This window comes from Erinaceus europaeus, chromosome 8 (genome assembly GCF_950295315.1).
Source record: "Erinaceus europaeus chromosome 8, mEriEur2.1, whole genome shotgun sequence".
Lineage (NCBI taxonomy): Eukaryota > Metazoa > Chordata > Mammalia > Eulipotyphla > Erinaceidae > Erinaceus > Erinaceus europaeus.
The window spans coordinates 11,635-27,760 of record NC_080169.1 but is presented as its reverse complement, the minus strand read 5'-3'; the positions used below and the strand labels follow the sequence as shown (position 1 = coordinate 27,760).

Below are 16,126 nucleotides of genomic sequence, written 5' to 3'. Positions count from 1 at the left end.
TTCAGCACATAGCCAGGGTCTCTCAGTGACTGTCTGATGTGTGTATGTGTACATTCATTTTTAACTACAGCATACTTTTCCAGATCATCTTCATGCCTGAAGATTTTACCTCAGAGCTGGTTTGAAAATGCCCTTTCCCTCACCATCTTCCAAATATTTTAATAAAATAGTCACGGGAGGCATTTTGTCAGAGAGGAGCAGCCGCTGAAGTGAACATTCCTTTATATCTGAGTGACCTTGATGTTAACTGTCAGCTGGGAATGTTTCTCTTTAGGAACTCCCACAGTGTCCTCTGCGTTTTCTCTAAGGAAAAACACCAACTAGTGTTTGGTGTCCTTGTACCAGGGCCGAGAAATGTAAATACAACAGTTTCACAGAACACCGCCTGTTATCTGGTGTTCACACTTGGCCCAGGGGTTTCTTTGATACACAGTAGCACAGGACACTGGGACGGCCAGTCTCGCAGATCACAAGACATTCTTGCTCAGAGATGCAGTCAGCTCTCAGCCCTAGGAGAAAACCCCAAACAGTCCCATAAATCACCTGCTTGTTAGAGCGGACAGGAGCTGCATAAACTGTGGGGGAGACGATGTCCTCAGAGAAGTTCAGGCAGTAACTTGAACTCACATTTTCTTTCTTCAGATTTAAAAGTACTACAAGTATGTAATGTTTACTCTTATGCATCTATCTGGATTTGTGGAAGTGTGCTACTGACTCCCCTAACTGGGTTTAAGTCACCTCTAGTGTGCAGATTGTAAGGCTACTGGTATCCACTAGTTGTTTTTTTTTTTTAATTGCCATTAAGGCTTTCACTGGGACTCTGTGCCTGCATGACAATCCACTTCTCCTGGTAGCCATTTCCCCGCATGACAAGTCCACCTCTCCTGGCGGCCATTTCCCTGCATGACAAGTCCACCTATCCTGGTGGCCATTTCCCCACATGACAAGTCTACCTCTCCTGGTGGCCATTTCCCCTGCATGACAAGTCCACCTCTCCTGGTGGCCATTTCCCCTGCATGACAATCCACATCTCCTGGCGGCCATTTCCCCACATGACAAGTCCACCTCTCCTGGTGGCCATTTCCCCCGCATGACAAGTCCACCTCTCCTGGTGGCCATTTCCCCTGCATGACAATCCACCTCTCCTGGCGGCCATTTCCCCTGCATGACAAGTCTACCTCTCCTGGTGGCCATTTCCCCTGCATGACAAGTCCACCTCTCCTGGTGGCCATTTCCCCTGCATGACAATCCACCTCTCCTGGTGGCCATTTCCCTGCATGACAAGTCCACCTCTCCTGGCGGCCATTTCCCCATATGACAAGTCCACCTCTCCTGGTGGCCATTTCCCCCGCATGACAAGTCCACCTCTCCTGGTGGCAATTTCCCCTGCATGACAACCCACCTCTCCTGGCAGCCATTTCCCTGCATGACAAGTCCACCTCTCCTGGTGGCCATTTCCCCCGCATGACAAGTCCACCTCTCCTGGTGGCAATTTCCCCACATGACAAGTCCACCTCTCCTGGCGGCCATTTTCCCCCTTTTAATGTTCTTTTTACTTGGCAGGACCAAGACATTGAGAAGGGAGAGGACAAAGAAGAGAGACAGAAACACCTGTCCCACCTCTTGGGAAGCTCCCCGGCTGGTGGGACTAGGAGCCGGAACCCGGGTCTCTGTGCACGGTAATATGTGCGCCACTGCCCAGCCCCAGCCATTTTTTTTCAAATTCAATATCACTTTGTGAAGGGAATGTCAATTTACAGCAATTTGTTGATGAGAGAGTTGCACTCTAGCACATGGAACGCCAGGTCCCCAGGCTGGCAGGCGAGATACTCCCGCTCTGTTACACTTAGTAAGAGATGGCTCAGCCCTTACAGCACAAGCTTCCATACCCACCACCACCACAGAGCAAGCCTCCTCCTGTTTCTTTTCCCGGGGTGCCCTGAGGAGAGAGCTTTTCAGGTTGAGCCTCAGTTACTGGTTTTGTGCTTATGAGGCTTGGGACACACGCTGCAGCTCCTCCTAGACTTTGGGACGCTGAGCCTTACTAGAGAGCTGGTGACTTGGTGGCGGCTGGAAAGTGCTTCCTGCCCTCCTCCCCCGCCCCCACTTTCTGATAGACCAGGGCAGTCAGCGGTGGGTGGGGTGGAGGGAGCAGGGTGCGCCCATCTCCCATGGGTGGCACCAGCCTGCTCAGAGATCACTCAATGGTCCTGTGGGGTCTCCCCCCACCCCACTGCTATTGTCTCTCACCTCTCTCTCTCTCCCTCCCTCCCTCCCTCCCTCCCTCCCTCCCTCCCTCCCTCTCTTAATAGTTTTGTATGACCCCTAGATGATACAATACATATCCAAATGACTCTTGGCAAAACAAGAACAAAACAAACAAAAAAGCCCAGGTTCCCCACCTCTGTAATCTAGAGGAATCCTTCTCACCATGCAGCTATAAGTGACTCAGCAGCTGAGAAAACAAACCTCCTGCAGATATTTAGAATACCTGAGCCAGGTCCCATCTCCCTGAGCAGACCCTGAGGAACAGCCCCAGAGGCCCACACACTCCTGCTCATGGCTGCAGTCCCCTGTCGGGCCCTCACTCTAACCCGTGGCTCACTCCAGGCGCCACGGCATTCTCCCATGGATTCAGGCCCCTCCACAAAGACTGAGGCCCGAGAGGGAGACAGAGCAATCGCCTACCTCCTGAGGGTCATGCTGCAGCAGCAGGCACTGACATCAGGGGTTCGAGCCCCCCAAAGCTGAGCAGTGGCCACGTCTGCTCACCTGTCTGTGGGCTCTGTCCAGGCTGCGACCCTGGCTCCCCACATTGCTCAGGCTCCCAGCCCTGACCTTGAATTCTGCTGTCAGATACCTTCCCGCCCACACTGAATCCAGGGACCTGTGCCCTGAGCACAGTTCAAGATCTGTCAACTGTCCACTTTTTTCTGGGTCCCTCAAACCATATCAGCCACCACTTGGCATGCAGACACTTAGTAGAGTTTCTATTGTTATTGTTTTTATTTTTTTCCTTTCTTGGGGGGGATAAATGGTTTACAGTTGACAGTCAAATACAATAGTTGGGGGTCGGGTGGTAGTGCACCTGGTTGAGTTCACATGGTACAGAGCACAAGGACCCAGGTTTGAACCCCTGGTCCCCACCTGCAGGGAAAGCTTTGTGAGTGGTGAAGCAGGGCTGCAGGTGTCTCTCTGTCTCTCTCCTCCTCTATCCCCCCTCCCCTCTCGACTTCTGGCTGTTTCGATCCAATTAATAAATAAAGATAATAAATTTTAAATATATATATAATAGTTGGTACTTGTGTAAAATTTTTCAGGTTTCCACATAACCCCCATCTAGGTCCTCCTCTGCCATCTTTTTCCAGGACCTGAACATTCCTCCCCACCCCAGAGTTCTTGACTTTGGTACAATACACCAGCTGCTCTTATTTTCTGAAAGCATCGCAATGCCGCCCACCCATGGTGTGTGCATCCGACACACATTTACTGAATAAGCCTATGGTGTGCCAGGGGCTGGCTACGCAGGTGCTGAGGATGCACTGTGGGCAAAGCAGGCCCCACCCCACCCCATGTAGCTTCCACTCTAGGGCAGTGCGTCCTTCCTAGGAAGTGGCTGTTGCTATCTGCAGTCACAGATGAGGACACGGAGGATGAGTGTGGTGAGGCAATTTGTGTGACACGATGCAGCTCGTGCCTGGCACACTGGGGATTCAGTTTCCAGTCTGCATGACTGGATGCTCACAGGCTCTCGCTCTTGCTGCTTCACACGTGCCCCTTGCTGGAACCCACAGTTTAGCACAGTAAGCGCTGACCCAGCGATGCAGCTCACAAGGTGATTTTACATACTTGTGTTTCTAGTATTGAACTTGGAACAGGCAAACCGTGCTTTCACCAGCCAGAAAACACGTTCAAACTCCTCTGCTGAAAACAGGCCTTGCTAAAACGGAAAACTATCGCAGCCGTGGACACAGTGAGTAAACAGTGGCACTTCCCTGAGCTTTTCAATGTCTTTAAAAGCAAAGGCATAGGGTCTGTTTTCTTTGAAAAGAACAAGGAGCTGAATTGGGGAAGGTTGTACCAAAGGGGACTTTGTGGCTTTGCAGATCATATGCAGGTGTTAGCTCTGTCCCTAAATGTGCTTGCTGCATTGGTGTAATTGTGTGGCCTTCAGAATCATATGCAGGTGTTAGCTCTGTCCCTAAATGTGCTTGCTGCATTGGTGTAATTGTGTGGCCTTCAGAATCATATGCAGGTGTTAGCTTTCTGTCCCTAAATGTGCTTGCTGCATTGGTGTAATTGTGTGGTGCCAGGAGCTATTTCTCTGCTTGATAGATGATAAGCTTTGAAACAATGGAATCCCTCGAGACAAGTGTTAATTCCCCCCTGGGCAGGCCATTTCCCCTCAGGTAAACCATTTATCAGTAATCAAGTGAGTCAACACACAGTTGTGGTAACAAACATGGTTTCGGCCATTTGTTGCAAGGAACATTCCGCTTTGAAGTTTGCTCCCCCTCCCCCTCCTCCAGCATTCCCTCTCCTTCCCCAAAGCCTTATAATGCCTGTGAACACAATACAATTTTGCAGCTTGATCAGAAACTTGTCTTGCTGTCGTTCTTTCCTGTCTCGTGTCCCTTTCATTCCAGGTCTTTTTGGGTTCCTAGCCCCTACTCACTGCCCTGCTGGTCGGGGCAGTGTGGCCTTCAGAATCATACGCAGGTGTTAGCTCTCTGTCCCTAAATGTGCTTGCTGTGTTGGTGTGATTGTGTGGCCTTCAGAATCATACGCAGGTGTTAGCTCTCTGTCCCTAAATGTGCTTGGTGCGTTGGTGTAATTGTGTGGCCTTGCAGAATCATACGCAGGTGTTAGCTCTGTCTCTAAGTGTGCTTGGTGCTTTGGTGTGATTGTGTGGCCTTCAGAATCAGACGCAGGTGTTAGCTCTGTCTCTAAGTGTGCTTGGTGCTTTGGTGTAATTGTGTGGCCTTCAGAATCATACGCAGGTGTTAGCTCTGTCTCTAAGTGTGCTTGCTGCTTTGGTGTAATTGTGTGGCCTTCAGAATCATACGCAGGTGTTAGCTCTGTCTCTAAGTGTGCTTGGTGCTTTGGTGTGATTGTGTGGCCTTCAGAATCATACGCAGGTGTTAGCTCTGTCTCTAAGTGTGCTTGGTGCTTTGGTGTAATTGTGTGGCCTTCAGAATCATACGCAGGTGTTAGCTCTGTCTCTAAGTGTGCTTGCTGCTTTGGTGTGATTGTGTGGCCTTCAGAATCATACGCAGGTATTAGCTCTGTCTCTAAGTGTGCTTGGTGCTTTGGTGTAATTGTGTGGCCTTCAGAATCATACGCAGGTATTAGCTCTGTCTCTAAGTGTGCTTGGTGCTTTGGTGTGATTGTGTGGCCTTCAGAATCATACGCAGGTATTAGCTCTGTCTCTAAGTGTGCTTGCTGCGTTGGTGTGATTGTACCTGTCCTGTGACATGTTAGCTGTAAGATTGCCTTGATGATAAGTGTTCTGAGAGGTTGCCACAGTGACTGTGCTCTCACATTCCAGGCTGGCTAGTCCACAGTGGATCTATCTGCCTTGTGAAAGTTTGCGTCTTTGTTAAACTTACTGGTTAAGGAAGTGACTCTGGGAGTGGGGGCGGGGGCGGTGATGCACACATTACAGGTCCAGGGTTTGAGCCCCTGCTCCCCACCTGCAAGGGAGGGGGCTTCACAAGCAGTCTATCTTTTTCTCTCCCTCTCTGTCTTCTCTTCCCCTCTCAATTTCTCTTGGCCCTATCAAATAAGAAAGAAAGAAAGGAAGGAAGAAAGAAAGAAAGAAAGAAAGAAAGAAAGAAAGAAAGAAAAGGAAAAATGGCTCAGAAGCTGCAGGCCAGTGGCCTGTGCTCCAGGTGCTGCTACGATTTGATAAAGGCTTTTAATAAGCAGCTGGCAGGCTTGCTTTGCTGAGTCCGAGGCATGATTAATGCATAATCACTGCCTGCAGCACACCACTCCGAACCTTTTCTTTTTTGTTCCTGCCACCCTTCCCACCCCAAAGCTGTGAAAAAGAAAAGAAACATTTAAATTGGGGCCTGAATGACCCCTTGGAAGTATGATGGACAGACCCTGCCACTGCTCCCTTGCTTACGGGCTCTGTGACTCTGCTGAAAGACAAGACCCCTCCTTTATTATTATCCCTGGAACACCAGAGCAGGTTGCCTTGGCCTCTGTGACTTGTAGATGCAAAGCAAGAGAGGCCAGAGAGAACAACGAGCTTCTGAAATGACTTGAAGGCAAAGGCACAGTTTTACAAACTGTTAGGCACAGGTCAAATGTCGCTTGAATATTCTTTCCGTATCTCGGCTCCACGCAGGAGAGGCCTTTCTGGTTCCTCTGTACACCCAATGGGCACGGCCCCACCCGTCCTTCACTAGCAGTGCAAAGCACCCGGCAGCGGAGCCCAAGTGAGTGAGAGGGTTCAAGGTTTTTAAGCCTTTTCTTACTTCAAATGTATCAGCAAACAGGCAAATCACTTTGTGAGACTATAGGAGATATATGATTCTGTGTATCAGCAAACAGGCAAATCACTTTGTGAGATTATAGGAGATATACGATTCTGTGAATCAGCAAACAGGCAAATCACTTTGTGAGATTATAGGAGATATACGATTCTGTGTATCAGCAAATAGGCAAATCACTTTGTGAGATTATAGGAGATATGATTCTGTGTATCAGCAAACAGGCAAATCACTTTGTGAGATTATAGGAGATATATGATTCTGTGTATCAGCAAACAGGCAAATCACTTTGTGAGAATATAGGAGATATATGATTCTGTGTATCAGCAAACAGGCAAATCACTTTGTGAGATTATAGGATATATATATACGATTCTGCTACTTTTCAGCCACAGCAAACACAGAACTCAAAAGAGAGAAAAAAAAAAAGAACTATTAAGAGATTTCAGACACCACTTCACTTTCCACATTCCTCTTTGAGAGACTTGACATGTTTTTTTTTTTTGTCACACAAGAGCCTCTGCCTGCTACAGAGGGTGGAGAAACTTCCTGTCTCAACAGTGGCAAGTCTGCCTCACCCAGGAATCCTGTACTCCGTAGACTACAGGAAGAAAAACACCTCAGTGGGTTTCCTGACGGAAAAGACTCTAGCAAATAGAAGTGGCGGAATAGAGCAGTGAAAGGCCAAGGTTTGCTTCTTCCCATTCTGCATCACCACACCCGGCCCCTTGTGGGAGCACAGAGATATGTGGCATATTCCATGATGTCTTTCCTCCTGGAGATTTGCTTTCTGTGGTGAGAAAATACATATCAAGCCAATCTTTCTTTTAGTATCTAAATGATAAGATACCTGGCTCTGGTTTGGGACAGGTTTGAGCCTAGCTCCCCCCTGACCTGGAGGAAATGTCAGTGTTGGGGTGACCTTCCCTCTTTGTCCCTCTCGTTTTCTGTCTGCAAGGAGCAGTGAAACCAGGTGATGCCAAACAGAAATCGACTCTATTTCCCTTGTGAGCACTGTTTCCTCATTATTACACATAAACAGGAACAGAAACATAAAAAAAAAAAAAATCAGTGCTAACAAAAAACTTCAGGGGCTAGGTGGTGGCACACCTGATTGAGTGCACACGTTACAGTGTGCAAGGACCCAGGTTCGAGCCTCCTGTCCCCACCTGCAGGGGGAAAGCTTTGCAAGGGGTGAAGCAGGGCTGCAGGTCTCTCTCTCTCTTTCTCTTCCTCTCTATTTTCCCCTTCCCTCTCAGCTTCTTGGTGTCTCTACCCAGTAAATAAAGATTATAATAAAAAAACTAAACAAAATCCTTCACCAGTAAAGTATTTCAGATGACACGTCTCTTCTTTGAGCACAGGGTCAAGGGACAGGGGCCCAGGCCACCAAGAACACTTTCCAGACAGCACCCCTGACGCTGTGACAGGCAGCCTCACTCTGAGCACCCAGGCAGAGCTCTCACCTGCACCGCTGATGGACTGTGACAGGCAGCCTCACTCTGAGCACCCAGGCAGAGCTCTCACCTGCACCCCAGACACTGTGACAGGCAGCCTCACTCTGAGCACCCAGGCAGAGCTCTCACCTGCACCCCTGACACTGTGACACGCAGCCTCACTCTGAGCAACCAGGCAGAGCTCTCACCTGCACCCCTGACGGGCTGTGACAAGCAGCCTCACTCTGAGCACCCAGGCAGAGCTCTCACCTGCACCCCTGACACTGTGACACGCAGCCTCACTCTGAGCACCCAGGCAGAGTTCTCACCTGCACCCCTGACACTGTGACACACAGCCTCACTCTGAGCACCCAGGCAGAGCTCTCACCTGCGCCCCTGACGGGCTGTGACAGGCAGCCTCACTCTGAGCACCCAGGCAGAGTTCTCACCTGCACCCCTGACACTGTGACACGCAGCCTTACTCTGAACACCCAGGCAGAGTTCTCACCTGCACCCCTGACAGGCTGTGACAAGCAGCCTCACTCTGAGCACCCAGGCAGAGCTCTCACCTGCACCCCTGACACTGTGACATGCAGCCTCACTCTGAGCACCCAGGCAGAGCTCTCACCTGCACCCCAGACACTGTGACAGGCAGCCTCACTCTGAGCACCCAGGCAGAGCTCTCACCTGCACCCCTGACGGGCTGTGACAAGCAGCCTCACTCTGAGCACCCAGGCAGAGCTCTCACCTGCACCCCTGACACTGTGACACGCAGCCTCACTCTGAGCACCCAGGCAGAGCTCTCACCTGCACCCCTGACAGGCTGTGACAAGCAGCCTCACTCTGAGCACCCAGGCAGAGCTCTCACCTGCACCCCTGACACTGTGACATGCAGCCTCACTCTGAGCACCCAGGCAGAGCTCTCACCTGCACCCCAGACACTGTGACAGGCAGCCTCACTCTGAGCACCCAGGCAGAGCTCTCACCTGCACCCCTGACGGGCTGTGACAAGCAGCCTCACTCTGAGCACCCAGGCAGAGCTCTCACCTGCACCCCTGACACTGTGACACGCAGCCTCACTCTGAGCACCCAGGCAGAGCTCTCACCTGCACCCCTGACACTGTGACACGCAGCCTCACTCTGAGCAACCAGGCAGAGCTCTCACCTGCACCCCTGACGGGCTGTGACAAGCAGCCTCACTCTGAGCACCCAGGCAGAGCTCTCACCTGCACCCCTGACACTGTGACACGCAGCCTCACTCTGAGCACCCAGGCAGAGTTCTCACCTGCACCCCTGACACTGTGACACGCAGCTTCACTCTGAGCACCCAGGAGGAGCTCTCACCTGCGCCCCTGACGGGCTGTGACAGGCAGCCTCATTCTGAGCACCCAGGCAGAGCTCTCACCTGCGCCCCTGACGGGCTGTGACAAGCAGCCACACTCTGAGCACCCAGGCAGAGCTCTCACCTGCGCCCCTGACACTGTGACACGCAGCCTCACTCTGAGCACCCAGGCAGAGCTCTCACCTGCGCCCCTGACACTGTGACACGCAGCCTCACTCTGAGCACCCAGGCAGAGCTCTCACCTGCGCCCCTGACACTGTGACACGCAGCCTCACTCTGAGCACCCAGGCAGAGTTCTCACCTGCACCCCTGACACTGTGACACGCAGCCTCACTCTGAGCACCCAGGCAGAGCTCTCACCTGCGCCCCTGACGGGCTGTGACAGGCAGCCTCACTCTGAGCACCCAGGCAGAGCTCTCACCTGCGCCCCTGACACTGTGACACGCAGCCTCACTCTGAGCACCCAGGCAGAGCTCTCACCTGCGCCCCTGACGGGCTGTGACAGGCAGCCTCACTCTGAGCACCCAGGCAGAGCTCTCACCTGCGCCCCTGACGGGCTGTGACAAGCAGCCTCACTCTGAGCACCCAGGCAGAGCTCTCACCTGCGCCCCTGACACTGTGACACGCAGCCTCACTCTGAGCACCCAGGCAGAGCTCTCACCTGCGCCCCTGACGGGCTGTGACAGGCAGCCTCACTCTGAGCACCCAGGCAGAGCTCTCACCTGCGCCCCTGACACTGTGACACGCAGCCTCACTCTGAGCACCCAGGCAGAGCTCTCACCTGCGCCCCTGACGGGCTGTGACAAGCAGCCTCACTCTGAGCACCCAGGCAGAGCTCTCACCTGCGCCCCTGACACTGTGACACGCAGCCTCACTCTGAGCACCCAGGCAGAGCTCTCACCTGCACCCCTGACACTGTGACACGCAGCCTCACTCTGAGCACCCAGGCAGAGCTCTCACCTGCGCCCCTGACACTGTGACACGCAGCCTCACTCTGAGCACCCAGGCAGAGCTCTGAGGTCCTAGTCAGCAGGAAGAGTCACTGGGGAAGATTTGAATCTGTGCTGAGCAGCAGGTATTGCAAGAGAAGTCAGGTGGATCTGAACAGCAGCAAGGTGAGGGGGCACCTGACCAGACTGGGATCTGATCCTGGGACTACCAGTACCGGCCATCTGGACTGCTGCCCGCCTAAGGGGAGCTCGGCGGGGTAACTGTCAGTGTTGAAAACCTTGTGCTCCAGCACGGTAGTGGCGCAGCAGGTTTAGAGCACGTGGCGCAAAGTGCAAGGACCCGTGTAAGGATCCAGGTTCGAGCCCCGGCTCCCCACCTGCAGGTGCGTCGCTTCACAAGCAGTGAAGCAGGTCTGCAAGTGTCTTTCTCTCCCCCTCTCTATCTTTCCCTCCTCTCCCCATTTCTCTCTGTCCTATCCAACAACAATTACAGCAATAACAACAACGACAATAAACTACAAGGGCAACAGAAGGGAAAAAATAAAAATAAATAAAATCCAAACAAAAACAAAGCCTTGTGCTCAAGTGTGTCTCAGCACGTCTGTGCTGCGCGGCAACCCAGATTAAGAATCAGCACTTACCGGGGGTGCCGATGGCGGCGGTGGGGGAGCCCCCAGGGGCGGCGGAGGTGGCGGTGGAGGCGGCACTGGCATGTGTCAGAACGGCGCTGTCTCTCGCTTAGGAATGGTCCCCGGAGAACGGCTTGTGCTGCGAGAGAAGAGGAGGAGGAGTCTGTTAGCACCGATGCCTTCACGCTTACACTGAGGTGCTACATGCCGTGCAGAGGGACGCAGACTGTCCTTTTATCCCTCCCCCGGACTTCGATAGTCTCATTCTTTCCACAAACACCCACTGCCCACTGCCCACTGTGAAGCAGATCTTGTGTCAGATGCTGGAGTCGGAAAGAAGTAGCCAGATTTTACAGAGAGCAGGGCGACAAAACTGATAAAAATGCATCTATTTATGTCTCAATAGAAAGAGGACGAAGATATATCAGTAGTTGTACTGTATTCCATGGTGACTTTCCCCCAATAAATGCATCCTACCATCTTAGTATTTTTTGTTTTTGCCTCCAGAGTTATCTCTGGGGCTCAGTGCCAGCACTATGAATCCACAGATCCTAGGGGCCATTTTTCCATTTTATTGGACAGGACAGAGAAATTGAGAGGAGAGGGGGAGATAGAGAGGGAGAGACACAACTGCAGACCTGCTTCTCCACTTGTGAAATGTCCCCTCTGCAGGTGGGGACCTGGGGCTCAAACCTGGAACCTTGTGCTTAGTGCTGTGTTTAGCTGGGTGTGCCACCACCTGCCGTCTGTCCCACTTTAGCATTCAATTTTTAATGTCATAACTCCTGAGGTGTTTATAAAAAGATTCTGGGGACTGGATGGTGGCGCACCTGGTTGAGCGCACATGTTACAGTGTGCAAGGACCCAGGTTCAAGCCCCCAGTCCCCACCTGCAGGGTGAAAGCTTTGTGAGTGGTGGAGCAGGGCTGCAGGTGTCTCTCTGTCTCTCTCCCTCTCTATCACACTCTTTCCTCTAGATTTCTGGCTGTCTCTATCCAATAAAGGTAATCAAAAAAAAAAAAAAAAAACATTTTGTACACACCCCCATCTTCTTGACCAGAGCAAATAGAATGAAATTTAACCTTTTCCAAGCATCGCTGGCCCAGGGTGACTCAGGTTGCCGGACTCAAGCAAGGCCTGCAGAGGCTAGTGGTCACCATTGCTTCCTGTTCTGGCTGTCTCTATCCCACCACCTCAGGGAGGACAGGAAATAGCTTCTGGCAAGACAAGATGTGTGGGGTTTACGTGGCTCTGCAGATATAGTTGTTTCAGACAGTCACCACTATAGGCTGTCAGTCTCCAGACGAAGGGAGGGCATTTCTCTCCAAAGGATGATTGCACGCATGGGCATATGCCGGAACACCCATGTCTGCGATCCCGTGTCAAGACACACTGTGAGGGGGGCCAGGTGGTGGCACACCTGGTTGAGTGCATGTGTTATAATGTGCAAGGACTAGTCAGTTGCTGCCAAGGCTAAGAACCCTCTACATTTGTGTTACATATAAAAAACAATGGCCTTGGTGCAAAGCGTAAGGACTGGCGTAAGGATCCCGGTTCGAGCCTCCTGCTCCCCACCTGCAGGGGAGTCACTTCACAGGCGGTGAAGCAGGTCTGCAGGTGTCTGTCTTTCTCTCCCCCTCTCTGTCTTCCCCTCCTCTCTCTGTTTCTCTCTGTCCTATCCAAAAATGACAGCATAAATAACAACAACTACAAAAACAATAAAAACACAACAAGGGTGGTCCAAGAGGTGGCACAGTGGATAAAGCATCAGACTCTCAAGCATGAGGTCCTGAGTTCAGTCCCCAGCAGCACATGTACCAGAGTAATGTCTGGTTCTTTCTCTCTCTCCTCCTATCTTTCTCACTAATAAGTAAATAAAATCTTTAAAAAAAAAGACAACAAGGGCAACAAAAGGGAAAATAAATAAGATTTAAAAAAATTAAAAAAAGAAAGTCTAAAAAAACAATGGCCTAAAATATATGTTTAAATTTATTTTTTCAGGGGCCATATCTATGGCCATGTTCATTAGCATTCCAAGGAAGTACATGAGCTGGTTATGTAGGACACTACTGTTTTCTTCTTTCATTTTTCCCCCATCACTACAGGCTGTCTCCTTCAGATAGAAAGGGAGAGGGAGAGAGGGGGAGAGCACAGCACTGGAGCTCCCTTCATGCAGGGGTCAGACTTGAACCACACTATGTGCACTACGTCAAGGCAGGCCGCTCTCTGGGAGCACTGTCTTGGTGACTCGAGATCACAGGATGCTTGTACAGTATTCCCCTGAGAGAAAGGGGTTGGCCTTTACCTTGTCGCTGCCTCTTTCCTTAATAGTAAAAAGGGGACAGAAAGACTGCAAAAAAAAAAAAAATCACACTGCTCCGAGCCCCATGGTATAAAACCACAGCAAACTTGGGCAGAGATCCCAGCAGGTAGTAAAATACTTCTTCCAGGTAGCACGCATGGCCTTTCATCACCTGCCCAACGCACATGGTAGCAGTGTCAGTCAGAACCAGCATCTTCATGACTGACTGCTAAAGCAAGTTGCTTATAAGCCCATGACTTAGTTGGAACAAATATGAATAACCAGTATTTGTGTCTTAACATTTCAAAAATATACCATATGACGACTATATGATCTTCAGTGCAATGATAAAAATAATTTTAGTAAAAATTATGGCAGATTAAAGGATTGTCTGGAGTATTAATAGAACAACAATAACAACAACAACAAGAAAAACAAAAACAATCTCATAGATGCCTTATTATATAAGTATTCTTATTTTTCACCTAAATAAATGGAAGGAGACAGACATGATTCCCTTGTTGAAGAACTGGAAAAAGACTAAAAGAATTACTGAGAAAACTTTAATGCTGTTTACCTAAGGATTTGGTCACTAACCTAAGAAAACATGACCAGCAAAGTAACTTTAGGAAGTGTTTACATGTAACCACTCGGTACGAGGCTTGTTAGTTTCCCCAGCATCCTTTATGGTTTCCTGTGTCCATTTGACCAAGCCCTGACCAGGAGAACAAAGACCGAAAGAAGTAACAGGGCCAGGGAGATCACACAGCCTATTAGAGACCTTGCATGTCTCATCTGCGGCTGCATGTCTCATCTTGCATGTCTCATCTGCGTCTGCAGGCTCAGTGCCCAGCACCACGTCATGCTGGAGCAGAGCAGTGCTGCCCCATCTCCTCTCTCACCTCTATTGTGGCTGTAAAGACCTTTCACTCACAGCTTATCTCTTACCTATTCGCTGTTTGGGTCTAAGGTCCTTCATGTGGGCAGGGCTGCAAGATACAACAACCTGGTCTCTGAATCATCAGTGTAAGGCCATTTGCCAAACTCCTGACTCGACTTTATATTTCTCATCTCTACTGTGAATTTTCTGTAGCCATTATTACTATTGAACAGATCTGACACAAATTATTATTACTATTTAACAAATCTGAATTAATTAGATGCAGTTCTTTGCATTATCCAGGTAGCTATGTTCTTTCTAGAAGGTTGCCAAGAGTACTGAGTTAGCAGATACTGAGCCACTGCTCCCAAGAACAAAGCACAGGGTTATATCCCTCTGAGACTCTAGTCACAGAAGTTTTGTCAACTGATTTGTATGTAACTTGATTTCATGTGTGTTTAAGATACCTTCTCTCTTTCTTTCTTAAATTTCTTTATTGGGGAATAAATGTTTTACATTCGACATAAATACAAGGATACCTTATTTCTTACCTGCTGGTTTTTCATCAGCATTGAACTGATGGCCAACTGCCCTGTAACTCATTCCTGAAGAAAATGTATCCAATACACTCATTTACTCCATAAGGCAAGAACAGTGTTTAAGATCACTGGTTGGGCAACATTCCATCATTCCACTAAGGGCCGACTTTTGAGACAGGGGACTCACTAACAACAGGCAGACACTTGAGACACATGGCACCATGTGGGTGAAGGCTGTGTGTTTACAGTCGAAGAACCAGAGCAAGAGGGCAGTGTGTGGCCTTGCTCAGCCTGGGCCAGCAGCTCGCACAACTCAGAGTCGCCTTCGCTCTGGGTACAAGCACAGGGGCAGCTTTCCAACACTGCACAGAGAGCTCCAAGTCAAACCTGACAAACAGATCACGTGATTTAAAGACATGGAATCTCTCAATAATGAGGACTGACCACACACTCTTTTGGAATCTCAGCATCGTCTTAGGCACTTGTAACATATTTTGATAATGTCAACAAGTCTGAAGTAGGCAGTGACATTCTCATAAAATCACCAAACTCTGCCTTAGAGAAGCTGCATAGTCTCTCTACTAGAGTTTACTTACAGGGCAGGGCAGACAGCATAGTGGTTATGCAAAAAGATTCTCATGCTTGAGGCTCCAGAGTCCCAGGTTCAACCCCCTATACCACCACCATAAGCCAGAGCTGAACAATGCTCTGGGAAAAAAAAAAAAAGAAGAAAGATTTTATTTAGTTCTTTATATTGCTCAGCTCTGGGTACTGGGAATTGAACATGGGGCCTTGGAACGTTAAGCATAGCGGTCTTGCATAACCATTATGCTATCATCCCAACTTTTACTATATTTGAGGAAGGAAGATTACCAGAGTTGAGCTAAAAATTCCTGGCATTTCTGATCCAAAAATCTCATTCATATTTTATTTTTGATATTATGAAGTTTGATAGGCTAGAGAGAGATTGAGAGGGGGAAGGAGAGAGAGAGAGACCATCAACCCTGCTTCACTGCTCGTGAAGTGTCCCCTCCGCAGGTGGGGCTGCGCCCGCTGCGTGGCAATGAAAGTACTCACCTGGGTGAACCAGTGCCCAGTCCCCAAATCTCATTTCTTAGTCGCGCGAATTTGCTATCACTAGGTCTCCATTCTTTCCCATTCCCAGCCTGCAAAGAGCTCAGAAATGTCTCTTGAGACCTTCAGAGAAAGAATCTCACGTGGTAAACACATGCTTCTGCTCCCTCCTTGACTTCCTCCCTCTGTCCTCACCCTTAGACAATCTGAGAAAGATTAGCTGCCACTGGCCTTCTATTTTGCTGACATCACAGGAAGATTTTTCCAAACTCTGGGATGAAAGGATATTTTTATAGGCTGTACTTGATGGCTGTGAAGGCTTTTTCTTGACAGATACAACAATTAAGCAATTATCTATGAAAGGTATTTGCTAGAATCTGACAGCTATGAACGCAGAGCTCCAGGAAGTAACAGGCTGTATCCAGGAGCTCTCTGACACTTTGTGCTCCCTGACATATTTTGACACATTATTTTG

The 16,126-nt window shown here is 49.8% G+C and overlaps 1 protein-coding gene across 1 annotated transcript in view; it reads right to left on the bottom strand.

Annotated features, from left to right (window-relative positions):
- The window catches only part of LOC103124669 (WAS/WASL-interacting protein family member 3), a 59,391-nt gene extending 47,364 nt beyond the window's left edge, over positions 1–12,027 (bottom strand). Inside the window, 2 exon segments of the mRNA XM_060195778.1 lie at positions 10,870–10,996; positions 11,939–12,027. Of these exon segments, the coding sequence (XP_060051761.1) occupies positions 10,870–10,941 (72 nt within the window). The 5' untranslated portion in view covers positions 10,942–10,996; positions 11,939–12,027.
- Positions 12,028–16,126: the final 4,099 nt, after the last annotated feature.